Raw genomic sequence first — 15,264 nt, 5'->3', positions numbered from 1 at the left:
CCAGTCGGGTGGTGATGAACTAAGTCTTTAGAATGTTGGAGATGGAATGAATGCATGTTGCAGACAGTCAGTGCAGACTGGATACAGGCCAGGGTTCTTGTCTATAAATACCTTATCCCCTGCTTTGTAATGATGGACTCTCAGCTCGTTGAGTTTCTCTGCAGTTGCCACATTTTCAGAGGGACAGAGTCAAGGCTAAGGGGCCGGGCTATACTGAGTGCTGAACAGGCACATCTTGGTGTGTGATATGCTCAATGCTGGAGTGATGCAGAGCTGATGTATTCTGATGAAGCTGTGCCCACTTTTAGCTCAGGTGCTTTCAGCCTCTAAGGGTCCCGCTGAGCGCATGCGCACACACACACCAGGTGGAGGCAGGCTGTTCCGGTGTACTGTTAAGTCAATTTACCACAGCAAGCCTATGCCAGGTTCTCGCTCGCTCACTCACTCACTCACACAGGAACGGTGAGGGTGGCAGTTGTCCCTAAGCGATTGACCAGGACCAGTTTGGGTTTGTGTGAGTCCTGCTGGGTGAGGTCAGGCCCAGGAGGAGTAGTACTGATCCTAGGCCAGCACTCTGAGGAGTAATGTTTTTCCCTGGAGCTGCAGTACTCTATCCAGCTCTGCTACTCTGCTTCTGCTGAGGAATAACCTGTGAACAGACCAGCTGTCCCCAATCACAAGTGATTCACAACTGGCAAGGTTTTAAAAGCCCAGGTGGTTTCATTGCTGTATCCTTTAAAGGTGTTGAAGGAGCCCATGACAAGCCGAGTAGTGGAGAATCTGATCTTGAACCTGGCTGGCACCCTTCCAAACCGTGTCCAGTCTGATGTTATTGTCACAGTTGCTGTTGGCATGTGAGAGTGAGACATTGTAAGATAGGCCAACTCTCTGAGAAATAGGTTTATTCTCTCACTTGTTCAGGTAGAGGCCTATAGCTTTTGGAAATGGGGTTTTGATATTTGATCCCATTTGAGTATTTTAAGGAGAATCCGGAATCGCTCATCCAAATACTTTTAGCCTAATTCCCATCCTCCCCCCGTCTGGGCAAAACCATTTCTCACTGTCTATGTTGTGAATGGAGATGGTTGTCACCAATTCATCTCATGTGGGAGACAACCCTGCCTCTTAGTCTATTTGGGACATATTTCCCTGACAACAGACAAATGACCTCCGTTAGCCTCTACCAAAGCCTTATGGGTGTAATATACACTGGTCGTGTGAAATATGACTTGTGTACTGTGTGTATACACACAAACACACACACACAAACATACACTGAGAGTGACTGATGTTAATTCCCTCTGGTGGTTGACAGCTCAGCTGTGCTGCTTCCTGTTTGTGTAGGAGTGGGCGTGTTGTGTGTGTTTGCTGTTTGTTTGCATTCATCAGCTGGATATTATGGAAAGGAGGAGGATATAGAGAGAGGGAAGAATGAAAAGAGCGAAAGAGGAGGGACAAATGTTTGTCTTTCATTCATTTGTGATGATGACGATTACATGGCTGTATGCTGGTTTAGAGATGAGTGAAGGTAGACCTAAAGTCAGAGGGAGAGGAGGGGTGTGTGTCTGGCTTGCCGTAGGTCCTGTGAAGGTGTGAACCATGTGATGGTTAGAGCTGTGTTTCCACCTGCTGTTGAGTCGGTGTGCATTCAGCTCCGCTGTTTGACGGCTGCTGCATCATGCAAATCCTGACAGGAAGGACTGGATACGCGCAGGGGGACAGGGATTTACTAACTAACAGCTTATGTAGGCTGCAGCATGTGAAGTAGAATCAAACAAGGCTACTACTACAGTTTGCTCTTTCCTCTGCAGTGGTGTTAGTTGTACTTTGTTTGTGTAAGTATTTTCTGCATGTTATGTACTGTAATCAGGAGTGACATCATGGGGTTGAGGAAGTAGCTTTTACAGAGTCAAATCACTGTCAAAAAGGAAGAGCCATGCTGTATAAAGATTTTGTAGATGGTGTAGCCTATAAACCATAATTTTGACTGTAGTAACAATCTAGATATCTCCTGGTTGACTCATGTCCTTCCTATTTCCCCTGGAGACACAGACACCATGTGTTCACCATGTAACTTGGCATGTTGACTGTCGTTTTTTTTACTAACTATCTTTTTCCTCTCTTTCCTCATCTCCCTCCCTAAGGCTTGGAGCACCGATAATCTGGACACTTCCGGGGAGCCCGCTACCCGCTCCGTGGGCACCACTGCCAACTTGAAGGGGAAGATGAGCAAGAGGTGAGACTGCCACTAAGACTGGCACACTGCCCTCCGGGTCTTAATCATTTCACTGATGGTGGATTGCAACAGTTAAAGATAATTTAAAGAGGGTGGAAAGAGTACACTGCTGACCTGTACAAGGGAAATGTGACTGCAGTGCAGTTACAGGACGCAGAAGTGGTGTGAACTGTGAACCATTATACACTGATGGAACTTTGGTGCCAGACAAGGGATGCCAAGCATAGACTGAGAGGAAGGGTGTATATTAGATATACTGTAGTATTTCAGGTCCGCTATACTTTGTAGCTGTGCCCTGCAATGAAGGCCCTTGTATGGACATCACTGTCAGGTCTTAAACAACTTCTGTGGAGACACGGGACGGAGAGAAGTTTAAACATGAACACACACCCACAGAACTTCAGAACTCCCCTTACGGCCCATGCGGAACTGTGAAACAGGAAGTTCCCCAATTTCATTTTCCCTTGGCTGCAGTGTGGCTATTATGTGGTAGTTGACAATGGGAGGTGTGATGGTTGTTGCTGGGATGTGATGTGAAGCTCAGAGGAGTGAAGTGAGTGTCACTGATCAAGTCTGGCCCCGGTCACCGTATTGCCACTAAATAACCGCAGGCTGGCATAAACCTAACCACACTGCTAACCCTAATGCTTAAATTAAGACCAAAAAGCTTTCATTAATTTTTACAATATAGCCAATTTTAATTTTGCAGCTGGCCCATCTAGCAGAAATTGCTCAGTTCTGCCTGCAGGGCAAGATGAATGACAATAAACATCAAGCTGCAAAAATCACCATGCCACGGTCGGTGTGTGCAGTTGGGAGTAGGGACATGCAAAGCAGTCATGCGACCGTTCTGCTCAGGGTGGTTTCTGTTCAAACGAGAACCACGGTCACTGTCAAGCTCTCATAGCTACAACTTTGTTTGTCCTGCAGTTTCACTCCTAACCTACACTACCAGTCAAAAGTTTGGACACACCTACTCATTCAAGGGTTTTTCTTAATTTTTACAATTTTTTACATTATAGAATAATAGTGAAGACATCAGAACTATGAAATAACACATGGAATCATGTAGAAACCAAAAAAGTGTTAAACAAATCAAAATATTTTATATTTGAGGTTCTTCAAATAGCCACCCTTTGCCTTGATGACAGCTTTGCACACTCTTGGCATTCTCTCAACCAGCTTCATGAGGTAGTCACCTGGAATGCATTTCAATTAACAGGTGTGCCTTCTTAAAAGTTAATTTGTGGAATTTATTTACTTCTTAATGCATTTGAGCCAATCACTTGTGTTGTGACAAGGTGTGGGGGGGGTATACAGAATATGGGTCTATTTGGTAAAAGACCAAGTCCATATTATGGCAAGAACAGCTGAAATAAGCAAAGAGAAAAGACAGTCCGTCATTACTTTAAGACATGAAAGTCAGTCAATAAGGAACATTTCAAGAACTTTGAAAGTTTCTTCAAGTGCAGTCGCAAAAACCATCAAGTGCTATGATGAATATGGCTCTCATGAGGACCACCACAGGAATGGAAGACCCAGAGTTACCTCTGCTGCAGAGGATAAATTCATTAGTTAACAGCCTCAGAAATTGCAGCCAAAATAAATGCTTCACAGAGTTCAAGTCACAGACACATCTCAACATCAACTGTTCAGAGGGGACTGTGTGAATCAGGCCTTCATGGTCGAATTGCTGCAAAGAAACCACTACTAAAGGACACCAATAATAAGAAGAGACCTGCTTGGGCCAAGAAACACGAGCAATGGACATTAGACCGGTGGACATTTGTCCTTTGGTCTGGAGTCCAAATTTGAGATTTTTGGTTCAAACCGCCTTGTCTTTGTGAGACGCGGTGTGGGTGAACGGATGATCCTGCATGTGTAGTTCCCACCGTAAAGCATGGAGGAGGAGGTGTAATGGTGTGGGGGTGCTTTGCTGGTGACACTGTCTGTGATTTATTTAGAATTCAAGGCACACTTAACCAGCATGGCTACCACAGCATTCTGCAGCGATACACCATCCCATCTGGTTTGGGCTTAGTGGGACTATCATTTGTTTTTCAACAGGACAATGACCCAACACACCTCCAGGCTGTGTAACGGCTATTTTACCAAGAAGGAGAGCGATTGAGTGCTGCATTAGATGACCTGGCCTCCACAATCGCCCGACCTCAACCCAATTGAGATGGTTTGGGATAAGTCGGACGGCAGAGGGAAGGAAAAGCAGCCAACAAGTGTTAAGCATATGTGGGAACTCCTTCAAGACTGTTGGAAAAGCATTCCAGGTGAAGCTGGTTGAGAGAATGCCAAGAGTGTGCAAAGCTGTCATCAAGGCAAAGGGTGGCTATTTGAAGAATCTCAAATATAAAATATATTTTGATTTGTTTAACACTTAATTCGTGTTATTTCATTGTTTTGATGTCTTCACTATTATTCTACAATGTAGAAAATAGTAAAAATAAAGAAAAACCCTTGAATGAGTAGTTGTGTCCAAACCTTTGACTGGTACTGTAAGTGTAGGCCTACCAATTCACCCGAACATACAGACTGTATACAGGGCTTCTACTACTGCACTAACATTAGAACAGTATTGGTCTGCTGCTGTTCAAGACAAATAGATTCTCTGTATTGTGACACACACTCTGTGACTGTATAATGCTGTTTTTTAATCTAATCTGACTGCTGTGTGTGTCTCTCTCAGGCTGTCTGTTGTGAAAGGCCACTTCCCTAAACTCGTTGACTGTGCCCACTTCCACTATGACAATGTGGAGTTTGGCTCCATCGAGGTAGGTTTCGTCACAAGACCGTGTGTGCGGGATAAAATGCCCAATTTAGAAATGTCAACTACAAAGATTTCCTGCTTGGCTGACTCTAAATGAAGTGTGTTTTAGCCATGTCTATTACTAACATCATAGGTCCTTATGGATGTTTGTGGCCTGCATTAGAACCCCAGCCTCATGCCTGTAATGTTACTGTGGTAATGATAACCCCAGCCTCATGCCTGTAATGTTACTGTGGTAATGATAACCCCAGCCTCATGCCTGTAATGTTACTGTGGTAATGATAACCCCAGCCTCATGCCTGTAACGTTAAATGTTACTGTAGTAATGATGACATGTGAACAGGACTGACAGACACTCCTAATGACCTCACAATACTGGTCTCACTGTGGGATTACTGTGGGTGTGTGTGTTACCGCATGTCTGTACTGTGTGTGTGTTCCTGTCAGAATGCTTCAGGGCTATGGGCTAGATGTGGAAGGGGGATGGTGTGGGCACAGCGGAGAGATGAGAGCAGCAACATCTCCAGGGTCTGAGGCTGGCTCTCTTTCTTTGTGCCTGACCTGCACACTCACACACAATCACAACTGGACTCACACAAATACAAACAAGCTCACTCAGATTTTCAGTCCATGGGCATCGGAGTGGAAGAGCAGCAGCACTCTCTCCTTCCCTCTCTCCTTTTTTTCTGACATTCCCACTGAGCACGTTCACTCATACCTCTCCAGATACTCCTCATTTCTATTAATTGTGACATAGTTCATTCACACTCTTATGTTCACAAACTTGTCGTTTACTTATACAAGCACACACCGTATACAAATTTGTCTCCAGCCCAAAACACACACACACACTGTTAAACATATGCTACTTCAACTGAAATCATATAACCTCATCCTATAACAAGAATTGGGTAACATTAATGCCATTTTAAACGCATAGTCATGATGATGAACTCTATACACCTGATGTAGTGAGTGACATCATCACCTCCTTGTCTCTCCCTACCCAGCACAGCTGTTAGTGCTCTCTTTCTCTGTGCTGGAGTGTGTGTGTTGAGCAGAGGGAGCACTGCTTATTAGCGTCTGAAGCCCCTGAAGAAAAGAGATCTGAAAGAGACTTTTCTCATCTCACTGTCCTTGCTCTCTGAGTCAGAAACGAGCCACACGCCAAAGCCTCTCTTTTCTTCTCTCTTTCTTGCATTTGCTTTCTCTGGCTCCTTTCTCCTTACCTCTACCTCTCTCTCTCTCAATTTCAATTTCAATTTAAGGGCCTACCTTCCTCCACTGAGTCTCTCTCCTCTTTATCCCTATCTCCCTCTCTGTATCTCCCTCTCCCTCTCTGCATCTATCTCTCTATCCCTCCGCTGTTCTCTCTGTATATCTCTGAGGTGTTAGTCATAGTGGATGTGATGTGAAGGTCCGTCAGACAAACGCGCCGAAGTCCACAACACTGCCTGTCTCATTTCAGATTAAAGTATTTTCTCTCTTAATCCCCTGGAGCCTCAACCCTCCCTTCTTCCTCCTCCTCCTTCCCAAAAAAAAGAGAAAATACCATAAAATGCATGACTGTTTTCCTTTTGTGCTTGTTTGTAAATCCAGGTCACCATAACCACATGGGTGTGCTACGGCTCCATCAGAGGATTTATATGAGCAGCACATGACTCTGATGTCACTAGTATGGCATGGTCTCCTTCTTTTCACAGCTTTCTCTGCATTGTTAAGTCCATTAAAGTTTAATACTGTTTCATGGCTGAAATGTTGTTGGCCATTTTGAAAGATCTCCTCTGAGTTAGTTGGCTGCTTTATTAGAAGATGCAGAATTTGGGCAACTAGGAGGGAGGTTGTCTAAAAGGTACCAGGCAAGGATGGAGATTTCCCAGGATATAATGTATCCTGATCTTGTGTGTAGGTATGGGAGGGTGCTTTGCAAATCAAATCAAATGTTATTTGTTACATGTGCCGTATACAACCGATGTAGACCTTACAGTGAAATGCTTACTTACAAGCCCTTAACCAACAATGCAGTTTTTAAGAAATAATACAAAAATAAACGAATAAAAAATTAACAAAAAAATATACAATATAAATTAATACGAAAAAAAGTAACAAATAATTAAAGAGCAGCAGTAAAAATAACAATAGCGAGGCAATATACGGGTGGTACCGAGTCAATGTGCGGGGGCACCGGTTAGTCGATGTAATTGGGGTAATATGTACATGTAGGTAGAGTTATTAAAGTGACTATGCATAGATAATAAACATAGAGTAGCAGCAGTGTAAAAGAGGGGTGGTTGGCAATGCAAATAATCTGGGTAGCCATTTGATTAGATGTTCAGGAGTCTTATGGCTTGGGGGTAGAAGCTGTTTAGAAGCCTCTTGGACCTAGACTTGGCGCTCCGGTACCGCTTGCCGTGCGGTAGCAGAGAGAACAGTCTATGACTAGGGTGGTTGGAGTCATTTTTTAGGGCCTTCCTCTGACACCGCCTGGTATAGAGGTCCTGGATGGCAGGAAGCTTGGCCCCAGTAATGTACTGGGCCGTACGCACTACCCTCTGTAGTGCCTTGCGGTCGGAGGCCGAGCAGTTGCCATACCAGGCAGTGATGCAACCAGTCAGGATGCTCTCGGGTGCAGCTGTAGAACCTTTTGAGGATCTGAGGACCCATGACAAATCTTTTCAGTCTCCTTAGGGGGAATAGGTTTTGATAGGTTTTGTCGTGCCCACTTCACGACTGTCTTGGTGTGCTTGGACCATGTTAGTTTGTTGGTGCTGTGGACGCCAAAGAACTTGAAGTTCTCAACCTGCTCCACTACAGCCCTGTCGATGAGAATGGGGGTGTGCTCGGTCCTCTTCTTTTTCCTGTAGTCCACAATCATCTCCTTTGTATTGATCACGTTGAGGGAGAGGTTGTTGTCCTGGCACCACACGGCCAGGTCTCTGACCTCCCTATAGGCTGTCTCGTCATTGTTGGTGATCAGGCCTACCACTGTTGTGTCATCAGCAAACTTAATGATGGTGTTGGAGTCGTGCCTGACAATGCACTCATGAGTGAACAGGGAGTACAGGAGGGGACTGAGCACACACCCCTGAGGGGCCCCCGTGTTGAGGATCAGCGTGGGTGATGTGTTGTTACCTCCCGAGTGGCGCAGTGGTCTAAGGCACTGCATCGCAGTGCTAGCTGTGCCACTAGAGATCCTGGTTCGAATCCAGGCTCTGTCGTAGCCGGCCGCGACCGGGAGACCCATGGGGCGGCGCGCAATTGGCCCAGCGTCGTCCAGGGTAGGGGAGGGAATGGCCGGCAGGGATGTAGCTCAGTTGGTAGAGCATGGCGTTTGCAACGCCAGGGTTGTGGGTTCGTTTCCCACGGGGGGGCAGTATGAAAAATTAAAATAAATAAATCATGTATGCACTCACTAACTGTAAGTCGCTCTGGATAAGAGCGTCTGCTAAATGACTTAAATGTAAATGTTACCTAACCTTACCACCTGGGGGCGGCCTGTCAGGTAGTCCAGGATCCAGTTGCAGAGGGAGGTGTTTAGTCCCAGGGTCCTTAGCTTAGTGATGAACTTTGAGGGCACTATGGTGTTGAATGCTGAGCTGTAGTCAATGAATAGCATTCTCACATCCTTTTGTCCAGGTGTGAAAGAGCAGTGTGGAGCGCAATAGAGATTGCATCATCTGTGGATCTGTTGGGGCGATATGCAAATTGGAGTAGGTCTAGGGTTTCTGGGATAATGGTGTTGATGTGAGCCATGACCAGCCTTTCAAAGCACTTCATGGCTACAGACGAGAGTGCTACGGGTCGGTAGTCATTTAGGCAGGTTACCTTAGTGTTCTTAGGCACAGGGACTATGGTGGTCTGCTTGAAACATGTTGGTATTACAGACTCAGACAGGGAGAGGTTGAACATGTCAGTGAAGACACTTGCCAGTTGGTCAGCGCATGCTCAGAGTACACGTCCTGGTAATCTGTTTGGCCCTGCGGCCTTGTGAATGTTGACCTGTTTAAAGGTCTTACTCACATCGGCTACAGAGAGCGTGATCACACAGTCGTCCGGACCAGCTGATGCTCTCATGCATGTTTCAGTGTTACTTGCCTCGAAGCGAGCATTGAAGTAATTTAGCTCGTCAGGTAGGCTCGTGTCACTGGGCAGTTCGCGCCTGTGCTTCCCTTTGTAGTCTGTAATAGTTTGCAAGCCCTGCCACATCCGATGAGCGTCGGAGCCGGTGTAGTACGTGTCGATCTTAGTCCTGTATTGACGCTTTGCCTGTTTGATGGTTCGTCGTAGGGCATAGCAGGATTTCTTATAAGCTTCCGGTTTAGAGTCCCGCTCCTTGAAAGCGGCAGCTCTACCCTTTAACTCAGTGCGGATGTTGCCTGTAATCCATGGCTTCTGGTTGGGGTATGTACGTACAGTCACTGTGGGGACGACGTCATCGATGCACTTATTGATGAAGCCAGTGACTGATGTGGTGTACTCCTCAATGCCATTGGAAGAATCCCGGAACATATTCCAGTCAGTGCTAGCAAAATAGTCCAATAGCTTAGCTTCATCTGACCACTTTTTATTGACCGAGTCACTGGTGCTTCCTGCTTTAGTTTTTGCTTTTAAGCAGGAATCATGAGGATAGAATTATGGTCAGATTTTCCAAATGGAGGGCGAGGGAATGCTTTGTACGCGTCTCTGTGTGTGGAGTAAAGGTGGTCTAGAGTTTTTTTTCCCTCTGGTTGCACATTTAACATGCTGGTAGAAATGAGGTAAAACGGATTAAAGTTTCCCTACATTAAAGTCCCCGGCCACTAGGAGCGCCGCCTCTGGTTGAGCGTTTCCTGTTTGCTTATGGCCGTATATAGTACATTGAGTGCGGTCTTAGTGCCAGCATCGGTTTGTGGTGGTAAATAGACAGCTACGAAAAATACAGTAGATATTTTTCACTTATAATTCACTTTGGTAGATAGTGTGGTCTACAGCTTATCATTAGATACTCTACCTCAGGCGAGCAAAACCTTGAGACTTCCTTACATATCGTTCACCAGCTGTTGTTTACAAATATACATAGACTGCCAAATCCCTCTCATCTGTCTCATAAAATAAAAATTATTTGTCCATTTCAAGGTGAGTAATCGCTGTTCTGAATTCCAGAAGCTATTTTCAGTCATGAGACAGTAGCAGCAACATTATGTACAAAATAAGTTAAAAACAATGCGAAAAAACACACAAAATAACACGGTTGGTTAAGAGTCCATAACATGGCAGCCATCCCCTCTGGCGCCATTTCCTTGCAGTATCCTTGTATGTGTGTTTGCTTACAGTAGGCTATATGCATTGTATAGTTAAAATACACCTGTTCCACCTGTTTTTGTGACCCATGCTTGAGTATGTGTGTGTTTCTGTTCCTCAGTTGCAGTTTGCGAACGAGCAGAGCGATGCCAGCTGGAACTCGGGCTCTGCCAAAGACCTGGTTTTCCTGGTGCAGGTGTCCTGCCAGGTGAGTGGGCACGGCCACATACCCTCGCCAAACATACACACTCACACATCTCCTAGCCAGGGCTATATTTAACCCAGACACATTCACACCAACACATACACAGGGTGGGAATACATTTCCCTTCCTCTCTCCTCCTGTCTGACTTATTTCCCACCTTCCTTGCTCTCCTCCTCACATGAATCTTTCTGTCCCCTCTTCTTTCCCACTCGCTGTCTCACGCTCTGTCTCTCTATCTCTCTCTCCTTCTATGATGTAGACTAAGACGTGGATGGTGCGGCGCTCCTATGAGGAGTTCCGTACTCTGGACGCTCACCTCCACCAGTGTATCTACGACCGGCGCTACTCCCAGCTGCTGCCCCTGCCACCCCTCAGCGAGCTCGGGGACAGGGTAGAGGTGAGTTGGGACTGTGGGAGAGCTCATTTGGTGGGGGGGTTATGTAGCATTCTGGCTGAATTAGCAGTATAATGTTTTGCTGTACTGTATGGAGGTCGATGATACTGTGCGGAAGGTACCGATGTAGGTTAGCATGAAGACCTCTGGGAATGACATGAAATTACCTTCATCAATAATATGCCATTTAGCAGACGCTTTTATCCAAAGCGACTTACAGTCATGTGTGCATTCATTTTTACGTATGGGTGGTCCCGGGGATCGAACCCACTACCCTGGCTTCACAAGCGCCATGCTCTACCAATTAAGCTACAGAGGACCACGGTTATGGAGTCATCGTTGTCTGTGATCGGTCTGTCTCTGTACCCATTTGTTCTCTGATTCTAGCAGGTGTTCATATTTGGGTCACCTGTCTTCATCTACAGTTTCTGGGAGTAGATGTACGTAAATGTCTGGAAGCTCCTACAGTAGCTGTGTGTTAAGAGTCCTGTGTCAGTTGGTTTTGTTGTTGTTCGTCAGATCTTCACCCCGCTGCTGTCGGAGTACCTGAGCCGCCTCTCCATGATCGTGGACAACAAGCTCAACTGTGGGCCTGTGCTCACCTGGATGGAGGTGAGACTATTAAAGTGTCTTTAGAAAACATAAGAGAGTGGACTGTGTGGTCCAGTGGTTACAGCCGCTGACCCTGGCTCACATATATGCCAGAGTCAGCATGGGTTCGAATCTGGCCCACTGCCTTTTGATTCACCCTCCCCCATCGTTCACACATCTCTTCAATAAAGCAAAAAAAAAAAAAGGAGTGGGGCTGCCCCTCCCCCCAAAGACGTTGAAAGAAAGAGTGTGAAGGTGATAATAAGCTGTAGGGTGAAACATAAGAAGTTGGTCAGAGAAAGAAGACAATTGTTGGGGAAGAGCAAAGTAGAGTGAGAAAGACCGACCTAGAGAGACAGGCTTTGTCTTACTACCTGTGGATTAGCCCTAATACTATAATTAAGGGATATTGAGAACGTGGTGTAATTATTTGCCCATCTACAGTTGAAGTCGGAAGTTTACATACACTTAGGTTGGAGTCATTAAAACTCATTTTTCAACCACTCCACACATTTCTTGTTAACAAACTATAGTTTTGGCAAGTTGATTAGGACATCTACTTTGTGCATGACACAAGTAATTTTTCCAGCAATTGTTTACAGACAGATTATTTCACTTATAATTCACTATCACAATTCCATTGGGTCAGATGTTTATATACACTAAGCTGACTGTGCTTTTAAACAGCTTGGAAAATTCCAGAAAAGTATGTCATGGCTTTAGAAGCTTCTGATAGGCTAATTGACATAATTTGAGTCAATTGGAGGTGTGCCTGTGGATGTATTTCAAGGCCTACCTTCAAACTCAGTGCCTCTTTGCTTGAATTCAGGGGAAAATCAAAAGAAATCAGCCAAGATTTTTCATCTGTACAAACAATAGTACGCAAGTATAAACACCATGGGACCACGCAGACGTCATACCGCTCAGGAAGGAGACGCATTCTGTCTCCTAGAGATGAACGTACCTTTGTGCGAAAAGTGCAAATCAATCCCAGAACAACAGCAAAGGACCTTGTGAAGATGCTGTAGTGAACAGGTACAAAAAGCATCTATATCCACAGTAAACAAGTCCTATATCGACATAACCTGAAAGGCTGCTCAGCAAGGAAGAAGCCACTGCTCCAAAACCGCCATAAAAAAGCCAGACTACGGTTTGCAACTGCACATGGGGACAAAGATCTTACTTTTTGGAGAAATGTAATCTGGTCTGATGAAACAAAAATAGAACTGTTCAGCCATAATGACCATCGTTATGTTTTGAGGAAAAAGGGGGTTTCTTGCAAGCCGAAGAACACCATCCCAACCGTGAAGCACGGGGGTGGCAGTATCATGCTGTGGGGGTGCTTTGCTGCAGGAGGGACTGGTGCACTTCACAAAATAGATGGCATCATGAGGAAGGAAAATTAAGTGGATATATTGAAGCAACATCTCAAGACATCAGTCAGGAAGTTAGAGCTTGGTCGCAAATGGGTCTTCCAAATGGACAATGACCCCAAGCATACTTCCAAAGTTGTGGCAAAATGGCTTAAGGACTACAAAGTCAAGGTATTGGAGTGGCTATCACAAAGCCCTGACCTCAATCCTATAGAAAATGTGTGGGCAGAACTGAAAAAGCGTGTGTGAGCAAGGAGGCCTACAAACCTGACTCAGTTACACCAGCTCTGTCAAGAGGAATGGGCCAAAATTCACCCAACTTATTGTGGGAAGCTTGTGGAAGGCTAACCGAAAGTTAAACAATTTTAAAGGCAATGCTACCAAATACTAATTGAGTGTATGTAAACTTCTGACCCACTGGGAATGTGATGAAATAAATAAAATCTGAAATAAATCATTCTCTCTACTATTATTCTGACATTTCACATTCTTAAAATAAAGTGGTGATCCTAACTGACCTAAGACAGGGAATTTTTACTAGGATTACATTTCAGGAATTGTGAAAAACTGAGTTTAAATGTATTTGGCTAAGGTGTATGTAAACTTCCGACTTCAACTGTATTCCTTAAACAACACAGGTTTGGCGGCAGGTAGCTTAGTGGTTAAGAGCGTTGTGCCAGTAACCAAAAGGTCGCTGGTTCTAATCCCCGAGCTGACTAGGTGAAAAATCTGTCTGTGCCCTTGAGCAAGGCACTTAACCCTAATTGCTCCTGTAAGTCGCTCTGGATAAGAGTGTCTGCTAAATGACTAAAAATGTAAATGTTTGCTGTTCCTCCCAGATTGACAACCGTGGGAATCGGTTCCTCCTGAAAGAGGAAGCTTCGCTCAACGTTCCAGCCATCGCCGCTGCTCATGTCATCAAGCGCTACACGGCGCAGGCCAATGATGAGATCTCCATCGAGGTATGGAGCTGCTGCAGGGATACACAGAACCGAATGAGATTACATTAGTGGCCGTCATAGTTTCCAGATTTCAATGTCACCTCTCTGTCCTGGCCTTAGTCTCTCTGTTTCGCTGTCACCTTCCTTTTTCTTCTAGTTTTCCTCCTCTTCCTTCTCCTGTTCTCAGTCTATTCCTGTCCTCTCCTCCTCCTACTGCGCTACATACTGCTTCTCTCTCTGTTTCTGGGCCAGAGCACCCCGGAATGGGATGACCCAAACACTGAGGCACATTTTAGCTCGTCTGTCTGTCTCTCTCGCTCTGTCTGTCTGTCTGTCTCTCTCGCTCTTTCTGTCTGTCTCTCTCTCTCTCGCTCTGTCTGTGTGTCTCTCGCTCTCTGTCTGTCTCTCTCGCTCTTTCTGTCTGTCTGTCTCTCTCGCTCTTTCTGTCTGTCTGTCTCTCTCTCGCTCTGTCTGTGTGTCTCTCGCTCTGTCTGTCTCTATCGCTCTGTCTGTCTCGCTCTTTCTGTCTGTCTCGCTCTTTCTGTCTGTCTCGCTCTTTCTGTCTGTCTCGCTCTTTCTGTCTCTGTCTCTCTCTCGCTCTGTGTGTCTCTCTCGCTCTGTGTGTCTCTCTCGCTCTGTGTGTCTCTCTCGCTCTGTCTGTCTCTCTCGCTCTGTCTCTCTCGCTCTCTCTCTCTCGCTCTCTGTCTCTCTCGCTCTGTCTCTCTCGCTCTGTCTCTCTCGCTCTGTCTGTCTCGCTCTTTCTGTCTCTGTGTCTCTCTCGCTCTTTCTGTCTCTCTCTCTCTTGCTCTCTGTCTCTCTCTCGCTCTCTGTCTCTCTCTCGCTCTGTCTGTCTCTCTCTCTCGCTCTCTGTCTCTCTCTCTCGCTCTCTGTCTCTCTCTCTCGCTCTCTGTCTCTCTCTCTCGCTCTGTCTGTATGTCTCTCTCGCTCTGTCTGTCTGTCTCTCTCGCTCTGTCTCTCTCGCTCTGTCTGTCTCTGTGTCTCTCTCGCTCTTTGTCTCTCTCGCTCTTTCTGTCTGTCTCTCTCGCTCTTTCTGTCTCTCTCTCGCTCTGTCTGTGTGTCTCTCTCGCTCTGTCTCTCTCTCTCGCTCTGTCTCTCTCTCTCGCTCTGTCTGTCTCTCTCTCGCTCTGTCTGTCTCTCTCTCGCTCTGTCTGTCTCTCTCTCGCTCTGTCTGTCTCTCTCTCGCTCTGTCTCTCTCGCTCTGTCTGTCTGTCTGTCTGTCTCTCTCTCGCTCTGTCTCTCTCGCTCTGTCTCGCTCTTTCTGTCTGTCTCGCTCTTTCTGTCTGTCTCGCTCTTTCTGTCTGTCTCGCTCTTTCTGTCTGTCTCGCTCTCTCTCGCTCTGTCTCTCTCGCTCTGTGTGTCTCTCTCGCTCTGTCTGTCTCTCTCGCTCTGTCTGTCTCTCTCGCTCTGTCTGTCTCTCTCGCTCTGTCTCTCTCGCTCTCTG

At 45.9% G+C, this 15,264-nt stretch overlaps 1 protein-coding gene across 2 annotated transcripts in view; it reads left to right on the top strand.

Moving 5' to 3' along the window:
* Positions 1-15,264, top strand: part of LOC121556074 (rho GTPase-activating protein 33) — a 52,382-nt gene that overhangs the window by 11,926 nt on the left and 25,192 nt on the right. The window contains exons 1-7 of one of the 2 annotated variants that reach the window (XM_041869948.2): positions 1,532-1,835; positions 2,145-2,236; positions 4,938-5,022; positions 10,420-10,506; positions 10,763-10,900; positions 11,417-11,509; positions 13,701-13,823. In XM_041869948.2, coding sequence (XP_041725882.2) covers positions 2,226-2,236; positions 4,938-5,022; positions 10,420-10,506; positions 10,763-10,900; positions 11,417-11,509; positions 13,701-13,823 — 537 coding nt within the window. In that variant the 5' untranslated portion in view covers positions 1,532-1,835; positions 2,145-2,225. Of the gene's footprint in view, positions 1-1,531; positions 1,836-2,144; positions 2,237-4,937; positions 5,023-10,419; positions 10,507-10,762; positions 10,901-11,416; positions 11,510-13,700; positions 13,824-15,264 lie in introns of those variants that run through there. The other variant, XM_041869947.2, reaches the window with a different exon arrangement.

The sequence above is a fragment of the Coregonus clupeaformis genome, chromosome 17 (genome assembly GCF_020615455.1).
Source record: "Coregonus clupeaformis isolate EN_2021a chromosome 17, ASM2061545v1, whole genome shotgun sequence".
In the NCBI taxonomy this organism is placed as follows: Eukaryota; Metazoa; Chordata; class Actinopteri; order Salmoniformes; family Salmonidae; genus Coregonus; species Coregonus clupeaformis.
Note: the sequence above shows the minus strand (reverse complement) of the source record. Positions and strands in the feature narration are given on the sequence as shown.